The sequence below is a fragment of the Mesoplodon densirostris genome, chromosome 16 (genome assembly GCF_025265405.1).
Source record: "Mesoplodon densirostris isolate mMesDen1 chromosome 16, mMesDen1 primary haplotype, whole genome shotgun sequence".
Taxonomy (NCBI): domain Eukaryota; kingdom Metazoa; phylum Chordata; class Mammalia; order Artiodactyla; family Ziphiidae; genus Mesoplodon; species Mesoplodon densirostris.
The window spans coordinates 48,476,099-48,492,518 of NC_082676.1; the positions used below are offsets into that span (position 1 = coordinate 48,476,099).

A 16,420-nucleotide genomic window follows, 5' to 3' on the forward strand; every position below is an offset into this window, starting at 1 on the left:
TCATCCACAAAACAAGCAACCAGTTTTAACACTTTATTGTAATTTTATATACAAAGAATGCTTAACATTAACAGAGCTTAGAACAACAGCAACATTTACAGAAAACTGGATTACAGATGTTGAACAACTAATTTGTTTGAACCCAAACAGTAACTTACAAATAGTTAAAAAAAAAAAAAAAATCCCCCAAACCTCCAAAACTCCCCAACTGCTTCCCACAAAGAAACAATGGTAGGAATAGACCAAAACTCAAATATGGTCCTTACAGTACACATGAATTAAAACAGTGAACTATAAGTTGCTAAAGATGTTAACTCTATGCTAAACCACTTTGCATTAAAAAATTATAGAGATTGGTTTTAGCCCACTTCATGTTTTAGAATCATCAACTTTAATGTTTACTTTTCCCACAACAGGAGCTTAAAAAGCTGTATTTGTTACTAGGACATTTTGGCGGATACATTCTAGGGGATAAGGACAAAACCTATAACAAAGCCAATGACAAGATAGGGACAGCACTAATGGAAAACTCATCTAACTCATTAACCTCGGTTGCTAAATTTGGTTTTACATTTATGATAGCAGGGAAAAAAAGAACTTCGGAAAACTGGAAAACTTGCTTCTTGGCCCTCAAAAATCTGCCTGATCTGTAATATTTGCCTTTTTCCCCCCTAATGGCACAATTTGCAAACTAAGTCTATTGTTTTAAAAATTAATCCATCACTAGTGCTTTCCCAAACAAAAGGTACACATTGTTGAGCAGAAAATTGCAAGCAATCTTATCGCAAAACATGGCATATACAATGATTTCAGGAGGTAACAATTTTCCCCTCTGCCAAACATACACATTGGTATATTCCTGCAAACAACTTTATACATTTACACAATTCATGTAGTCTGTGTTCAAACAAATTAGGTTGTTTAAAACTTTTTCTAATGCAGACAGACTACAAGTCTATAGCATAAAGAAACAATTGTATCACATTTAAAATGTTGACCTTCAAGGGATCAATTCAAATATTCAAGAAATAACCACGCAATCGTCCGTGTAAAGGAAAGCTTCTATTTTGGCTGCGTAAAGTCCACATAATTTACAGCCAAAACCAGGGAATTCCTCCAGAAATTTGTTAGTTTCCAATGTATAATTAAACAAAATGTATGAGGGAAAAAAGCGAGTAAGTGGAGCTTCATGTGTTTCTTCTGTCTTGAAGATGAACAATACTCCAACATTAGGTGAAGCTGATTTCAAAATACTCCCCCTATCTTCTCAAAACAGCAACTACTCTTTACAGGATAGTAATAGTATGTACAATGTGTCTGCAAAATATCTCCTCCCCCAACCCCTCTTAAAACATTGTTCCGCATTAAACAAACAAAAAAAAATATGATGTTAGAAAAAGATTTATATTTTCAAGAATATATATATATATATATATATATACCTTCGTAAGCTGGGCCAGAGAAATAGATGCAGAAGAGTCATCAATCTGTTCACAAAAAATTAAACACACATTCAAGTTCCACACTGAAAACATCTGAAAGTGATCATTTAGTCCCTACTGCCACTTAATGTTCAAATACTGGGCATTTTTCTTAGACGTTTTCTAAAGAATGTTATCTTGTTTTAAAGCTGAAATGTAACTCACCCCACTTATCCTTCTCCACACATCCCACATACAGCAAATAAAGGCTAACCGTTGATAGGGACTCAATTACAATGAGAAAACAGGGTAAAGAAAACTATATCACATAGGAAAACTGTTCAGAGTGGTGGTTTACTAAGTAAGAGTCCCATGTCTATCAATGGTCTCTAAATTTGATAATGCTCAAGACAATGTACACTAGAAGAGAGAATAAGAAATCTTTCGAACTTTCCCGAAACGCCATTATATAACATTGTAAAAACAAGCAGCTCTTTAAAGGCTCAGATAATTGCTTTAATAAAACAGGTCCCAGATAATTGCTACTTTTTTCTTCTTTGAGTATGTACTGCTCAGTCTGAATAAGTTCATTTATTCTCCCATACAAAGAGTAACAATAGCTAATCTTGCCAAAGAAACCACAGCTTTATCAGGGCAAAGATGTTAAGCCAAATAAAGGGAAACAAAAGGTACCCCGGGGCAGGGCAAACAGAGCAGTTACAGAATGGACTTTAATATGCAGAGAAAAGAAAGTTAATTTAATCAAACAGAGCAAGTATTAAACATGGATATAAAAGGGCTTAAAAAATTTTTTTTTCAAATGTGACATTTAAAACTTCTTCATTATTGTTCCCCTGAATATGTTAATATCAGTTTTAAAAAAATGTTTATGTATGTGTGTATGCACACACCTTCGGCCTGTAACTCTAAAGATATGATTTCCCTACAAGTGTACCAAAATGAACACATTATTAGCTTCCTATGCAGTAAGTGGGCTGCTTATTCGACATGTTATAAATTTCTCATGCATTATTGGTCAGAACTCTTCTTTAAAATAGAGAGAATGTAACAAGATGTCTGCATCAAAGAAGAAAAAGTGAGTCTTCATCTTGTATTTTTCAGGTATTCCAGAGAACTAAGAGTATTAAAATAAAGGCAGCATGACTTAGAGCCCCAAACAGAAATGTAATCAGTTTCGATATGAAGTTTTTTTAGCCCAATGCCCACCACAACAGTAATTCAATAAATGGAAACAAAACTGATGTTGGCTAAATTTAAAATACATCTTATAAATATCTTAAGAGCTTTAAAAGTTAGTTTGATGGATATTATTACTGGGATGTTTATTTAAACAAAAGGTTCTTAGCTCCACATTGAGGGACTACAGAGTCCATAATGCACTAATCCCACATACATTCCTAGCCATATAACCCACCAGTGGGTTCTCACTCTCGTGCAGCTTTGAAGTGTTCTTTCCTTAAAGAACGAGTATCTCAGGAGGTAAATTTAAAAAAGAAAAATTGAAAGAACACATAAATAGACTATTTTTATCCAGAACAAATTCTGACCTATTCAATCTACTTTGAAGAGGGTAACATTTTATTGATATATCAACCAGGAATTGCCTGAATTTTAAGAAACGAGGACTGAACAAACTGCTGTCAATCAATGAAATTAATAGCCTTTAAAAATAGCCTATTACTGCCTAGAATATGCATACTGATCATTTCCTTAGAAAGAAAGCAATCAGTTATATCACCCTTTTTTCTTGTTGGAACTAAAAAACTAACTTTTTTTGTTCTTCCCACTCCTAAGATATAGCTGTCTTTTTGTTATTATGTTGGGCTTTCCTATCCTTTCTTTTAGATTTCTGCCAACTTGTTATTAGTAGTGTATATTTATTTATCTGGTTAAAAGTGGTTTCAGATATTCAACAGCATCTAAATCACCTTTTTCCACCAAATAATCCCTATAACACTTTAATACCTTATAATACACAAGTCAAATTTACCACAAATTTAGAAAGGCATCCAATTGTTTTCTACATATAGCAAGGTACTAAGAAATAAGTGTAAAATGCCGACAAGAAATGCTTTAGAAACTAGGAATTTATACGTACTAGACATCAATAAATACAGTAACTTTCAGATTAAAAAAAAAAAAACGCTACTTAAAAAAAGTACTCTCCAAAAATACTGATTAATGCACACCATAGACATCAAAATTAACCCACATTCTCACATCTAATTTGTGGTCTTGCATCTGGAAGCAAGAATCTGAAATCTTTTATGCAAACTATATTTGCTTGAAATTAAAGGATCTTACAAAATGTAAGCAGGAAGAACCCGCAGCTTTGGAGTACCAACATAGAAGGATGACTACAAACAAAACTTGTGGAATATAGATAGAAACAGTCATCCGTGATTAGAGCTGGCTTAAATTACCAAAAGTGTACGTACATTTATTTTTACTAATTAGAATTTAAAAATCTGGTTTAGTGATTCTGTCTTAATTGGCTTTTGTGAATTTGCACAATACACGTAAGTTTCCTAGGATGGGCACTAATTACACTTTATGAATATATTCTCTCAAATCTTAAATGTCAGCAAATGTACCCCAAGCAAATAAATGATGGGGATATTAAGTTACCTAATATCTCCACTTAAAATTATTCTACCTAAAAATCAAAGCCACTTTTAAAGTTATTTTTTAAAAAAAGAAGAAAGAAAAGAGAAACCTAAATAAGCATAAAATAAACTGCTTCTTGTAAGTGTAATACAGACATGCCAGGGAACACACAAGGCTAAAAGAACGTTAACTTTATTTATGAACATGTGATCTGTGTTTATACACATGCTAATAAACAAAAAGGAAATAATTGCTTTCAAGAAATAAAACTTCATCTGAATTAGTTTAAATACTATATAAAATGTACTTTATACAAAATGTGTTACATTAACTACTACAGTCACCAGTATAGTCAATCTGATTTGTGCTAGCATTTGGATACATAAAAATCAGTTTTAAACCAATCACCAGCAAAACAGAAACTGTGGACAGTCTTTACAGCATTACGCTTTAAAAAAAAAACACCTCCCCCAAAAACCCCATATACCCCAAAGAGGGGGGAAAAAAACCCCCAAAACACTAAGAGTTGTGATTTTTGAATCACTATACTTAGTTCTATGAGAACTAAAGGCCATATACTTTATAGAGAACAAGTCCAAAGTTCAGATATTCTATGTTATCATGTTTAAGATCCAATGATCCAAGGTTAGTGAAATGCCTGATACATAATTAAAAGATCAGTAGCATTTTAAAAGGATAAAGTTGAAACAGCAAGCAATACCCTTAAATTCTATGTGAAGATTTCAGACATCTTGTATTGTGTACAAATCAAGCCTGAGCAGTCAAATGTTTAGAGAACCATCAAGTTTTACAGAACCCAATTACTACAGATCTCTGTTCTGAAACGGATGTTTCACCCCACAACTTAGGAATGCTGCTACCTTTTACTTAAAAGCTCAAAGTCAAAATGGTGTCTTGCTTAAGGTTAAGATGTTACCCTGGTTAAGGGGAGTTACCTTTGATAAGCTACAGCTTTCAGCTGGCTTACAATTAATGCAGCATTTTAATATCTTATGAGAAAGAGGAAATATCTTAATTTGGACAACTGAGCAGACTAGAGAAGTAGAAGACCTCTGTTAAAACTTGAGAACGATGTACTCAATTGTATAAAATCATCAAAATCATCGACGAGACACTGATATACTTGTAGGGGGCCCAATTCCAGGTTTCACTTTACAGTACAGATATAAACAAAGAATAGGAGCTCAAAATTGCCAAATAAAGCAAAACTAAATAATAAAAGCTGCATCAATGGTCTCTGGAAAGCTCTTTTCTATGACGTGTCTGAAATTGGAGAAAGCATCAAACCTTAAATATATGCTTTGGATGTTGCTAATGCATTTTTCAAAGCCATCAATCAGGCAGTAAAAAAACCAAAAAACAAAACAACAAAAAAAACCAAAAACCAAAAAAAAAAAAAAAACCTAAGTGATACAACGTGAAAATGGCAAAATATACACTCCAAACATTTTTTATTGCAAGAAACAAAAAGCACACAACAGCCTGTACATACATACAAAATACTAACTATAGACAGACAGATGTAGAACATGTTACCATGTTCATTAGTGTAAAACCTACATGATCTAAAAAAAGATCATACATTAACTGTACAACACAGCGTCATACAGGAAGAATGCTATCATATTTAATATGAAACAGTGCTTTTTGGGCACAAACTACCCATTTCTACAAAATAAAGTGTGCAAATTATGCCATATATATCCATATTCAACTGAGCTGTAATCAAATACATTTTATTTACAATATGTACTATGATCAGTTGGATATAAAGTTCTAAAATGATTTACTTCACAGCTACATTATAAAGGTAAAAGCAATGTGTAGAAAAAGTGTGAGATTGTGTTTTTACATACTGCTTTTGAAGTTCCCATCACTGGTTCAGTTCGACTTCTAAAACGACAAAAAGAAAAACAGCATTAGCTCTCTGTGAGTAGCTATTAATGAATTTTTGTGATAAAAACATCTCTCTAGGGCTTCCCTGGTGGCGCAGTGGTTGAGAGTCCGCCTGCCGATGCAGGGGACACGGGTTCGTGCCCCGATCCCGGAAGATCCCACATGCCGCGGAGCGGCTGGGCCCGCGAGCCATGGCCGCGGAGCCTGTGTGTCCGGAGCCTGTGCTCCGCAACGGGAGAGGCCACAGCAGTGAGAGGCCCGCATACAGCAAAAAAAAAAAAAAAAAAAAAAAAAAAAAAAAAAAAAAAAAACATCTCTCTAATCACATATTTTTAGGAACACAATTTTTCCTTGGCATAAAGATTTTAAAACAGCCAATTTCAGAAGTAATAAACACACTACCTGGATTAATCTTTACTACCTTTGAACAGTTTAAGATGCATTTCTGGTTTATAAAAAAAAATCCATACTGGGGAATTCTAGAATAGGTGTGTATCTTGCCACTTATACAATAAATGTTTTCTGAAAGGTAGTATGAGGATTTTGTTATTTAAGAAACTTTGTCGTTATTTCTTAATAGATTGAATAATAATATTATTCCTCAGTTTCTTAATAGGTACAGATGTGAATTTTCATACATCGGATTTCCTTAAAGCAAGACCACTGTTGTTAACATTTCTTAATTTGGATCCCTGAGAAACTGCTGTACTCAAAAAACTAAATTTCAAATCCAGAAAGACAGGTTGGCATTTTAATTTTTTTTTTTTTTTGCGGTATGCAGGCCTCTCACTGTTGTGGCCTCTCCCGCTGCGGAGGAGCACAGGCTCCGGACGCGCAGCCTCAGCGGCCATGGCTCACGGGCCCAGCCGCTCCGTGGCATGTGGGATCTTCCCGGACCGGGGCACGAACCTGTGTCCCCTGCATCGGCAGGTGGACTCTCAACCACTGCGCCGCCAGGGAAGCCCGGCAGTTTAATTTTTTAAAAAAGTCTCAAGACAATGACCAAAGACTAAATAAGAATTCTAAGTTCCAAAAAAAATCAACATTCTGACAGAGTATTTTGGTTAAAAGAATAAGTTAAATAAGTTGGTTATGGAGAAACTGAACAAATTGATTTTTAAAATACATACACAAATAAGCTCAAGGAGAAATTCCTTTAAAAGTCCACACAGAAAACGGGACAAGGGTCAAGTTGCTAAAATACAGCCTTTAAAGGCTTAGTTTTAGTTTTAAGTTTATGCTATCCTGACTACAAAGAAATGTCAGACAGCGTATGGAGTTTCTAAATTTGTGCATGATTTGGAAGTCCTGAGATAAAAATGAAGTTTTAATTTACTAGTATTTGCTCAACAAATTCAAAGGCACTTCAAGAGGCAAGTATATTACAAAGGAAATCATATACATAGTGAATTCACATTTAATTCTTTAAGGGGCAACTATTTTCTCTAGTATTGAGTGATACTTTGAACAATTCTCTCCCCAAAGTCTCTGAATATCAAAAAAATCACTGAAATCGAACATTTGCTATTTTTAAAAAGCACCTGGTAAATTAAGGAATAACTTCACACTAGATTCTAGGAATTAATTCTTCTCTTACAATGTCTCAAAATTATGTAAAGTTAAAGGCACATAGTTCACTTGGTATTTACAGAAAAAAAAAAGTATTCAGCTTTTTAAGTTGTTGCTATACAGAAGATATTACACAAAAGAAGCTCCAAACGTTAACGTATGGAATATATATAACTTTACACTAAACTAATGAGAATATTCTTAGAAAACTTGTCCACATGAGGTAAAGCTCCAGGAAATGACTATTTTCCCTCAATTCCAAGAACACATTCCATTTCCTAGGACTGGCAAATTCCAGAATGTTTCATTGACCAAAAGCAGAATTTGCCAAAATTTCAAGTAAGGCTACCTCACCTTTAAGTAAAAATCTCTACGCTTTAAATAGCTCAAGTTGCTACCCTTTTCACATATTATAATTGTTATCACCACTGAAATTTCAAGAAAGCAGAGAAAGTTAGATATAAAGTTTTAATCCTGCCCCTTTAGTGAATTTCTTAAGCTCTAGACCACTCTTAAGATATTATCACATTCTTACTCCAATAAAGGGCATTTACCATGTGCCAGGCACTATTTAATTCCTACAACTCCCTGGAGTTAAATACTCATATCCCTATTTTATTTTGAGGAATCTGAGTCACAGACTTTAGGTAACTTACCCAAATACAACTTCACACAACTGGTGGGAAGTAGTAAATGGAGTCAAACCTAAGTCTGATTCCAGTGTCTGAGGTCGCTTTCCAACAAAAGCCCCGTACTGATTAGGAACAAATGTTAGCATTACTGAATACTCTTGATGCTGACAAAATATTTAGGACAGATCTCTTAAGACACTTAACATACATTTCTGTAGTGAAAAAATGGTAGGGGGAAAAAGTGTACAGGCAAATAAAAACCAAAGAAGGGTTCAGAAATATTTATCCACTAATTTGAACATCGTTTTCTTGTCTTTGTAAATATTACCTATACAAGGCAAAAAATCTTTCTAATAGCTCTTACTCCTAACTAGAGGTTAAGTTAGCTGGGGGAAGAAATCAGGAAAAAACAAACTCATCCTCATAATTTTAAGGATTAAGAAGACATACTTATTAGGGTAAAGTAATGAGTTTACTTCTAAAATATACTTGTTCTTTCTCACAAAAAAAGTCTATTTTGAGAACTTAAACATGGGATTTAATAAATACTTACATAACATATGTCTTGCTTGTAGATTTAACACCTCCAATAGGAATTCTTCTAACAATTACAGATGAATTCTTAGGAATTAGAGCATTGTCATCAGTATATTCTGTAAATAAAAAGATAAAGATTTGAATTTCTATTTGGGATTTGGATAAGTCATAGTCCTCAAGAAATAGAAAACTTCAACCAGACATAAATGTTACAGGAAATGATCTTAAATATAAAGGAGTATTAATAACTACATGCTCCTTGCATCTAGATTACTGAAATTGTCAGAACAAATATCCATAGCCATAAGGGGTTTCTCTTAAAAGGACACCCAATAGTATCAGCAGGTTCTTGGCTCTGGCACCTCTACTTTTGTGGAACCCCAAATCTCAGTAAGACTAAGTCATTCTCTATTTAGCCAGTAATGCAGAACATCTGAACTGTATGAGAAAAAGCTGTTATTTAGAATGCAAACATTCTCTCTCTCCTAGGCCCTAAACACAGTATTACTGGGGAAGACACAGTAAGAAATTAAAATATGACACATTTCAAATACAGAATAAAGGGCTTTGTAATAAAGAATTGAAAGTGGATGCAACTTTGGATAGTACGTTGATTCAAGGAAGGCCCCTCTGAGGAACTGACAGGTGAGACTAAGAAGCCAGGAAGATGTGCAAAAACACCGGACAAAGAATGTTTCAGATAGAGGGAAAAACATGTGAAAAAATGACACAAAAAGGCCAGAAGAGCTGATGAAAATGAAAGAATGACTTGAAATACAGGTAGAAAGGTACACATTATATATACTGATTCATATCTTGTTTCTAAGTACAACAGGAAGTCACTGAAGGATTTTAAATAAAAATGATGACAATTTTAAAAACAATATTAAAAACAAAGATAACTCTGGTATCTAAGTGGAGAATGAACCTGCATGGGAACAAGAATAGAAACAGGGTGACCAATAAGGAGATTGTTGCGTAGTTTAGGTAAGAGAGAGTAATGATCTGTTCTGGAATGTGACAAAGAAATGAAGAGTCAAGAGTGTTTTGAGGTAGAACGAAGGCTTTCGGATGGATGCGGGGGCAGAGACGAAGGTTAAAGAGGAATCAGGCATGAATTCCTGGGTTCCTGGCTTAAGCAACTGGATGAACAAGGATGTCACTTTCTCAGAAGACAAACAGGGAGGAGGAATTTTTCTACTCTTTGGACTGTTGCTTGCAATACTTTTCTAAGAATGAAATTAAAAAAGAAGCTGGACCAATGAGTTCAACTATGGTTAAAAAAAAAAAAAGATTTGCTATGAAAGGAATTTGTAAAATTACCAAAAAGGAAAATAATCCACTACAGGGAGACATGTAAAAATGTACCCATCTCCCTTAATCACACCATCAGGTATCAGGGTTCACTCTTTTAAGATTACTGAGTTTACCTGATTCACTAACGTTACTCAGCACCTAGGGGCTGACTACCACTGTTCTAATTATTTTAAGTTTATCACATATGTAAGCATTTTAAGCTTTTATATATGTATCAGCTCTATTATTTTTAATCACACTATTTCCTGTTATAAACTAAATTGTTCAGGAAAGGGCTCTTTTCAGTATATTTCAGGTAGTATAAGCTGTATCTTCACAAGTTTCCAATTAGAGTGATGCAATTTCCTAGATTTCACATACCAATGTAAGACTACCATCATTATCTTTTGGATAGTTCAGGATAGTCCCAAATTCCAAGCAAGCTCTGAGTAAGAAAAACTGGGAGCAGGGGAGATGGGGTATCTTTTAAAAATTCTGGAACCAAAACTTGGTGTCAAACACGGGACAGTTAAGCTTCTGCCTATGTAACAACCCTCAAAAGAGTTCACTGTGGGAACAAATAGCAAATATGTTCATGAGCTCTCCACGCCAACTTATTCATTTGATCAACACAGTGCTGTCAAGCTTGAAGTCTGGTGCCCTGATGCCACATGCTTTCTAATTGACCTTTTAAAGTATCTGAATTACACTGATGATTTCTTACCCTTTAAACACCTCCTTAATAAGTAGCCTGTTAGCTTCAAAAGACCCTTTCTAGGCAACACTTGTCATTTCAGATCCAAAAACATGAAGACTATGGATGAAATGAAAAACAAGATGAATTTAAGAAATGGAGAAACAGTCTTGAAAATACTTCATCCTCAGCTTCCAAATCTTTCACACTAAGTTCAGGATAAAGGTTGTTTTGTTTTGTTTTGTGTGTGTGTGTGTGTGTTTGGAGGGGGATTGCAAACAAGCAGAAAATTAGGAAAACAAGTTTATTCAGTAAAAACATTCAAAAAGATAATTTGAGATTCATTTTGAAATACAGTCTAGAAATAAAGAAGAATTCTTAAATCTAAAACATGAAATTCTGATCCAAGCATTTTAGTCTAATTAAGATGTAAGAGTCCTAAACATGGACAGATTTCCAAAACTGTAAGGAATGTTTTATAGAAACATTAATTCAAACAAACGGAAGTGATCCAGTTTGGCATTCTTTCCTAGGCAATCTCCTAACTATGAAGCTATATTTATTCCATCCTCTTTAATTCACTGGACGGTGCTAAAACCAAGTGGCATTCTTACTCAGCTACCTTGTGACACTGGATGCTATTTCTCATAAAACTCATTAAGTGCCTAGATATCTTTTTCTCTCCTAATTTGAAGATTGCATAAGATGCAAATTTTCTCTTCTCTTAACCAATCTAATAGCAAAGCTTTCTCCAATAATGACAGTTCACAAATACATAAAAAATATGCTGCTGAGCAAAGCACTTCCCTGCTTTCAGCGTTTGTAAAAATAACGTATCATATAATTTCCTGGCTTAAAAAAAAAACAACACATGACAAAACTCTTAAATTCATGGACAAGAATTCCATCAACAATAATTTACTCCAGTTTAACAAAGTTGTTATCAATTATTAGGTGGAAAAGATGGACAAAGCCTAGTCTTAAATGGTTAAATCCTGTTATACTCCAGTAAAATATGAAATTGCGTAGTATGTGATTAAAATTGCCTTAATTCTCTAATTTCATTTATATTTTCTTTCCTCTCATTCTTTAAGTATCACTAACATATCAAGATGGCCTAAAATTCGTGTAAATCCATCTGTTCTGTTAAGCGTGACTATAATGCTTAAGGGATGCTTTTGTGGCCTTAAAGAATATCTTCTTTAAGGTATTTTCTTGAATAATATTTTTAAAAGCTGTTTCTCAACTGTTCATGTTTCCCAATAATTTTCCCACATAATTACAATTACCAAAGCCTCACATGAAGTGTCCCTTAGGTCTGATACACTGAAAAAAGGGGGGGGGGCGTGGAGACTATTCTTTCACGTGTTACCAAGTGAGTATATAAAATTCTTCCTTATTGAGTATTGTTGAGTTGTGACATGCCAGTAGTACTGTTTCTTAACATAACACAATTATAGTTATGTCTGGATGTACTGATAAATGGAAAACAGCTCTTGTACATAACAAGAGTTATTCTACCTACCAAACTATATGCTAGACGTGGAGCCCCCCCAAATTTCAACTAAAAGAACCCATGTTCCACCTTAAGTCAAATTTAGTGATCAATGAAATACCCTAACTAGCACTTCACTTTACTTCTCATCCCATCAGTAAAACTCAAAAGACTGACCTACTAAAAACTACACATCAGCATTACAGTAATGAGAAAAAGAAACCAAAACAAGTTCAAAGCCAGAATCTGAAAAGGCCATTTTGTCTCATTCTCATACCTATGCTACATTCTCAACATTATACAAAATGCTTTTAAAAAGGAGAAAGAACTTAAAGATTCCAATGAGTGGCTTCTATAAATAACCTACTCATATAGTAGCAGCCGACTATTTTTCAGTATCCTAGTATCAACATCATTACGTAAAGTCTAGCAATTACTATTTTAAAAAAAGGAAAAACCTGTACTTTTTTTTTTTCTTTTTTTTTTTTCCGGTACGCGGTCCTCTCACTGTTGTGGCCTCCCCCGTTGCGGAGCACAGGCTCCGGATGCGCAGGCCCAGCGGCCATGGCTCACGGGCCCAGCCGCTCCGCGGCATATGGGATCCTCCCAGACCGGGGCACGAACCCGTATCCCCTGCATCGGCAGGCGGACTCTTAACCACTGCGCCACCAGGGAGGCCCAAAACCTGTACTTTTGATCTTTACGAAATTGCTAAAGTTTAAGAGTAATGTGATGAACTAAGAGTTCAACTACCTAATTACTGCATTACTAATTCTGGAATTTACACACAAGACAAAAGTGGTCACACCGGAATATACCAAGTTCCAAAAGCAATTCTAACATTAAAGACTGGCTGGATTACATCTTCTAAAACATTAAAGTGAGGATCTTTCACCACAACGCAGGCAACTCCAAAAATTAAAACTAACTAACTAAATCAGGGGAGGGAGAAGAGAACATAGAATTTGCCATTAAACCCCCAAACGTGGTTAGGTTAGAAAGTTAGAAAAGTATCTCTAGTGCTGCTTTAACAAGTAAGCAGCCTGGTTTATGCGCTCCTCCCTCCTTCTGAAGAAAAACAGGTTAGAAAACGCCCCAGGGCAAGCACTCAGAGAACCTGGACAACACCCCCATCCTGTGCCACGGAAATCCTCGTTTTAAAAAATCATTTGGGAGGAATCATCAGACTTGCACGATTGGGGATCAGCCTGTTCCAGATGATCCAAGTACGCAGAAATCAAGTAAGTCAAACTCCAGGGCCGACTGCTGCAACCCTTGGCTATCAATGAAAGTCGTCCCCAAAGTGTTCGAACGAACAGTCCCACAAGAGACATCATGGCGGTTAGTCTCCTGCCAGGCACCTCGCCACCAGCATCTCTCTTCCACCAGCGAGGATGTGGAGCCCCTGTGGCTCTTACCTTCTTTCGTCTGCGCGTTGGTGATCTGCAGGTCGCAGTCGGCAGCTTTCAGCTTCTCTCTCCCCATAATCTGCTTCTTTAAGTCGCAGAGGGAGATGTGGAGCCCATCAAAGGTGACGGTGTCATAGTTGAGTTTAGAGGAAAATTTATAATGCACACAGGACATGGTGCCAAAGGATTCCTCAGGTTCACCGAGGAGACGTGGACACGCTCAATATATGTATAAACTTAAGAGCAAAATATGTACACACACAGAACACTCAAAGAGACACCGAAGGACCCTAAGGCCTCAGATTAAATAACCCCCCAGCCACAAGCGGGGGTTCGTAAAAACAATAATCCAGAACCCCCCCCCGGATATTCAGAATCGCTTCATGTGGGAGGAGGCGGACGGGGACGGGGCAGGGGGCAAGCGAATCCGCCAACGGGCACAATGTCACCCCGCTGGGTTCCCCTCGCTCATGCTAAGGGCCGGCAGGAGACGGGGGCAGGCGGTGCAGTCAGTAGCGGTCAGTCCACACGTTAAAGTCCGAGCGACCCCGCGGGGTCAGGGGTCCATAGCGCGGCCGCACCTCCCGGTTGGTCTCTCTCTCCGTGGACGGGGGTGACCCAGGCCCCGGGAGACGGTTGAGGGGAGAGGGCCTAGGCCCGGAGTCCACGAGCGGCCTCTCGCCTCCTCCTGGCTTCCGGACGACCGGCGTCGGCTGCCCCAGGCCCAGGCCCCCACCACACACAGACCCCTTTCACCTGCTCCCCGGAGGCCACGGGCGGCCCCGCGGCCTAGGCCGAAACGCGCGGTCGGCGGAGGAGAGGCCTTCCCGCAGGCCGCCCCGAGCTCCGCCTCCCCCCCGCCGCCGCCAACGCCGCCTCAGACACAAAGCCGGTAATAGGCCTCGGCTAGGCCTCGCAGCGCCTCCTCACCACCCCGGGCCCCAGCCAGCGGCCGGGGGGCTTCGGCTGACCCCGGCGACGCCGCCGAGGCTCCCCGACGCTTCCTCTTGCCGAGTGCTCCGCGCTTCTCTCGCCTTTCGTTCCCGTCGCCTTTCGGCCCAGTACCACAAGATTAGGCCCGGAAACCGCCGGGCAACGGCGAAGGCTCCGCCGACTCCCTTTTTCTTTCGCCCCCCTGCCGCTCTCGGGCCCTCGCCAGGTGCCGGCGACACCGCCAAGGCAACCACTATGGCGGACGCGTCCTGGCTTCGGGCGAGCGCCCCACTCCGGGGTCTCTTAAGCAGGGATTGCACGGGCGGCGCGCGCGGGGAGGGCCTGCCGTGCGCGCATAGGCGGGACGAGGGGCGGGGCCTGCGGCGTCACAAAGCGCACCGGCCCGCCCACGTGACCTCGCGCTGTGTGACTCTCGAGCGCGGAACCTAAACCATCCGGGGGAACGGAAGAAACCATCTGCCTCAAAGGGGGGTGGTGGAAACCACCGGTTCCTCTGCCCAATTTAAATAAGCATTATGGTTGAAATGCAGTAAACTATGGTTGCTATGCAAGCAACCCCTAGCTTCCTCTTACAACAAACTGGTTACCTAAAGCTCTTCCTAAGGAGAAATTCTGGAGCAGCCCCGGGCTCGAACTGATAACAACCACAACTGTAAAGATACATTGAGCTCTTACTATTGGGCTAAGCGCTTTACAGTATTTTCACGCTCGGGAGCCTAGTTGTCTGGGTTGGAATCCTAGCTGTGGGGACTCTAGATTTTAGTCTTCTGTGCCTTACTTTCCTCGGTTATATTATAAAATGTTGTTTAAAAAATAGTATTTGGTTTACTGGGTTGTTAGAGATTAAATTAATGAATACATTTCCATTGTTTAGGACCGTCCCTGGCACATGGTTCAATGTGGCTCAATAAATGTTAGTTTAACATCAACAAAAAACCCGAGGTGGTCAGCACTACCGTTATCTCCAATTTATAGATGAGGGACCTGAAGCTAGCGAGCGATCATGCACTTTCTGAATTCGCAGAATCAGGGGAATGTCTGCTCAGTGGCGGGGTCCGAAATTCCATCGCTAATTATATATGCCGGGAACTATACCAAGACCCCCTCAGTAGATTGTAATATTTTTTCCTTGGTGCATGGGGAAGTTATTATTACATTCATAAAATTCATAATGTAATAAAATTGTGTTCATAAACTGCAATAATCACTATTATTTACAAATGCATTTTCCGCATCCTCTCTGAATTTTACAGGCTGGGCTCAGAGAAGTTAGTCACTGGGAGCAAGGTCACACAGCCAAGACTTGGCAAAGTTTGCCAGGGACTTCCTAAATACACACTCCAAATTCTTACTGAACTCGGTTTAAATCAATTATCTTATTGTAGAAGTCTCCTGAGGCCACCTTATCTAAATAGCACCGTCATCATTCTCCATTCCTTTACTCTTAATTTTCTTCCAAGCACCCACTCATTATTACTTACAGGGTGTATGTTTACTTTTAAATCCTCTGTCTCCCCTTCAGCTGAGAAAAGGGACTTTTGTCTCTTTTGCTTATACTGTATCCCCAGCTCTTAGAACACTGCTTGGACATAGTAGGCACTCAAGAAATATCTGTTGAATAACTAAATATAGAAATACCTATAGAAATACCATGGCGATAAGATTTTTGCAAATCAAGGGCAGTCCCAGAGACACAAATACAATTTAATTCAACCACATCATCAGTGCTTTTCACATGTAACAAATTTCTTTCTCCTTTATCTTTGGTAACTCACTAAAATTTTCTTGCTCTTGGGTCCACTGTAGAACAGCTGCTTTTCTTGAAAAAAATCTCTGTGTGAATGAAAGGGGGAAAATCACATCTAATG

At 38.1% G+C, this 16,420-nt stretch overlaps 1 protein-coding gene across 2 annotated transcripts in view; it reads right to left on the reverse strand.

The window, feature by feature from the left end:
- Window positions 1-14,846, reverse strand: part of RBBP6 (RB binding protein 6, ubiquitin ligase) — a 33,112-nt gene extending 18,266 nt beyond the window's left edge. For both annotated transcript variants that reach the window (XM_060120144.1, XM_060120143.1), the window contains exons 1-4: window positions 13,608-14,846; window positions 8,721-8,820; window positions 5,927-5,963; window positions 1,443-1,487 (exon numbers count right to left, since the gene is read on the reverse strand). In XM_060120144.1, the coding sequence (XP_059976127.1) occupies window positions 1,443-1,487; window positions 5,927-5,963; window positions 8,721-8,820; window positions 13,608-13,773 (348 nt within the window). In that variant the 5' untranslated portion in view covers window positions 13,774-14,846. The remainder of the gene's footprint in view (window positions 1-1,442; window positions 1,488-5,926; window positions 5,964-8,720; window positions 8,821-13,607) is intronic.
- Between the last annotated feature and the right edge of the window lie 1,574 nt (window positions 14,847-16,420).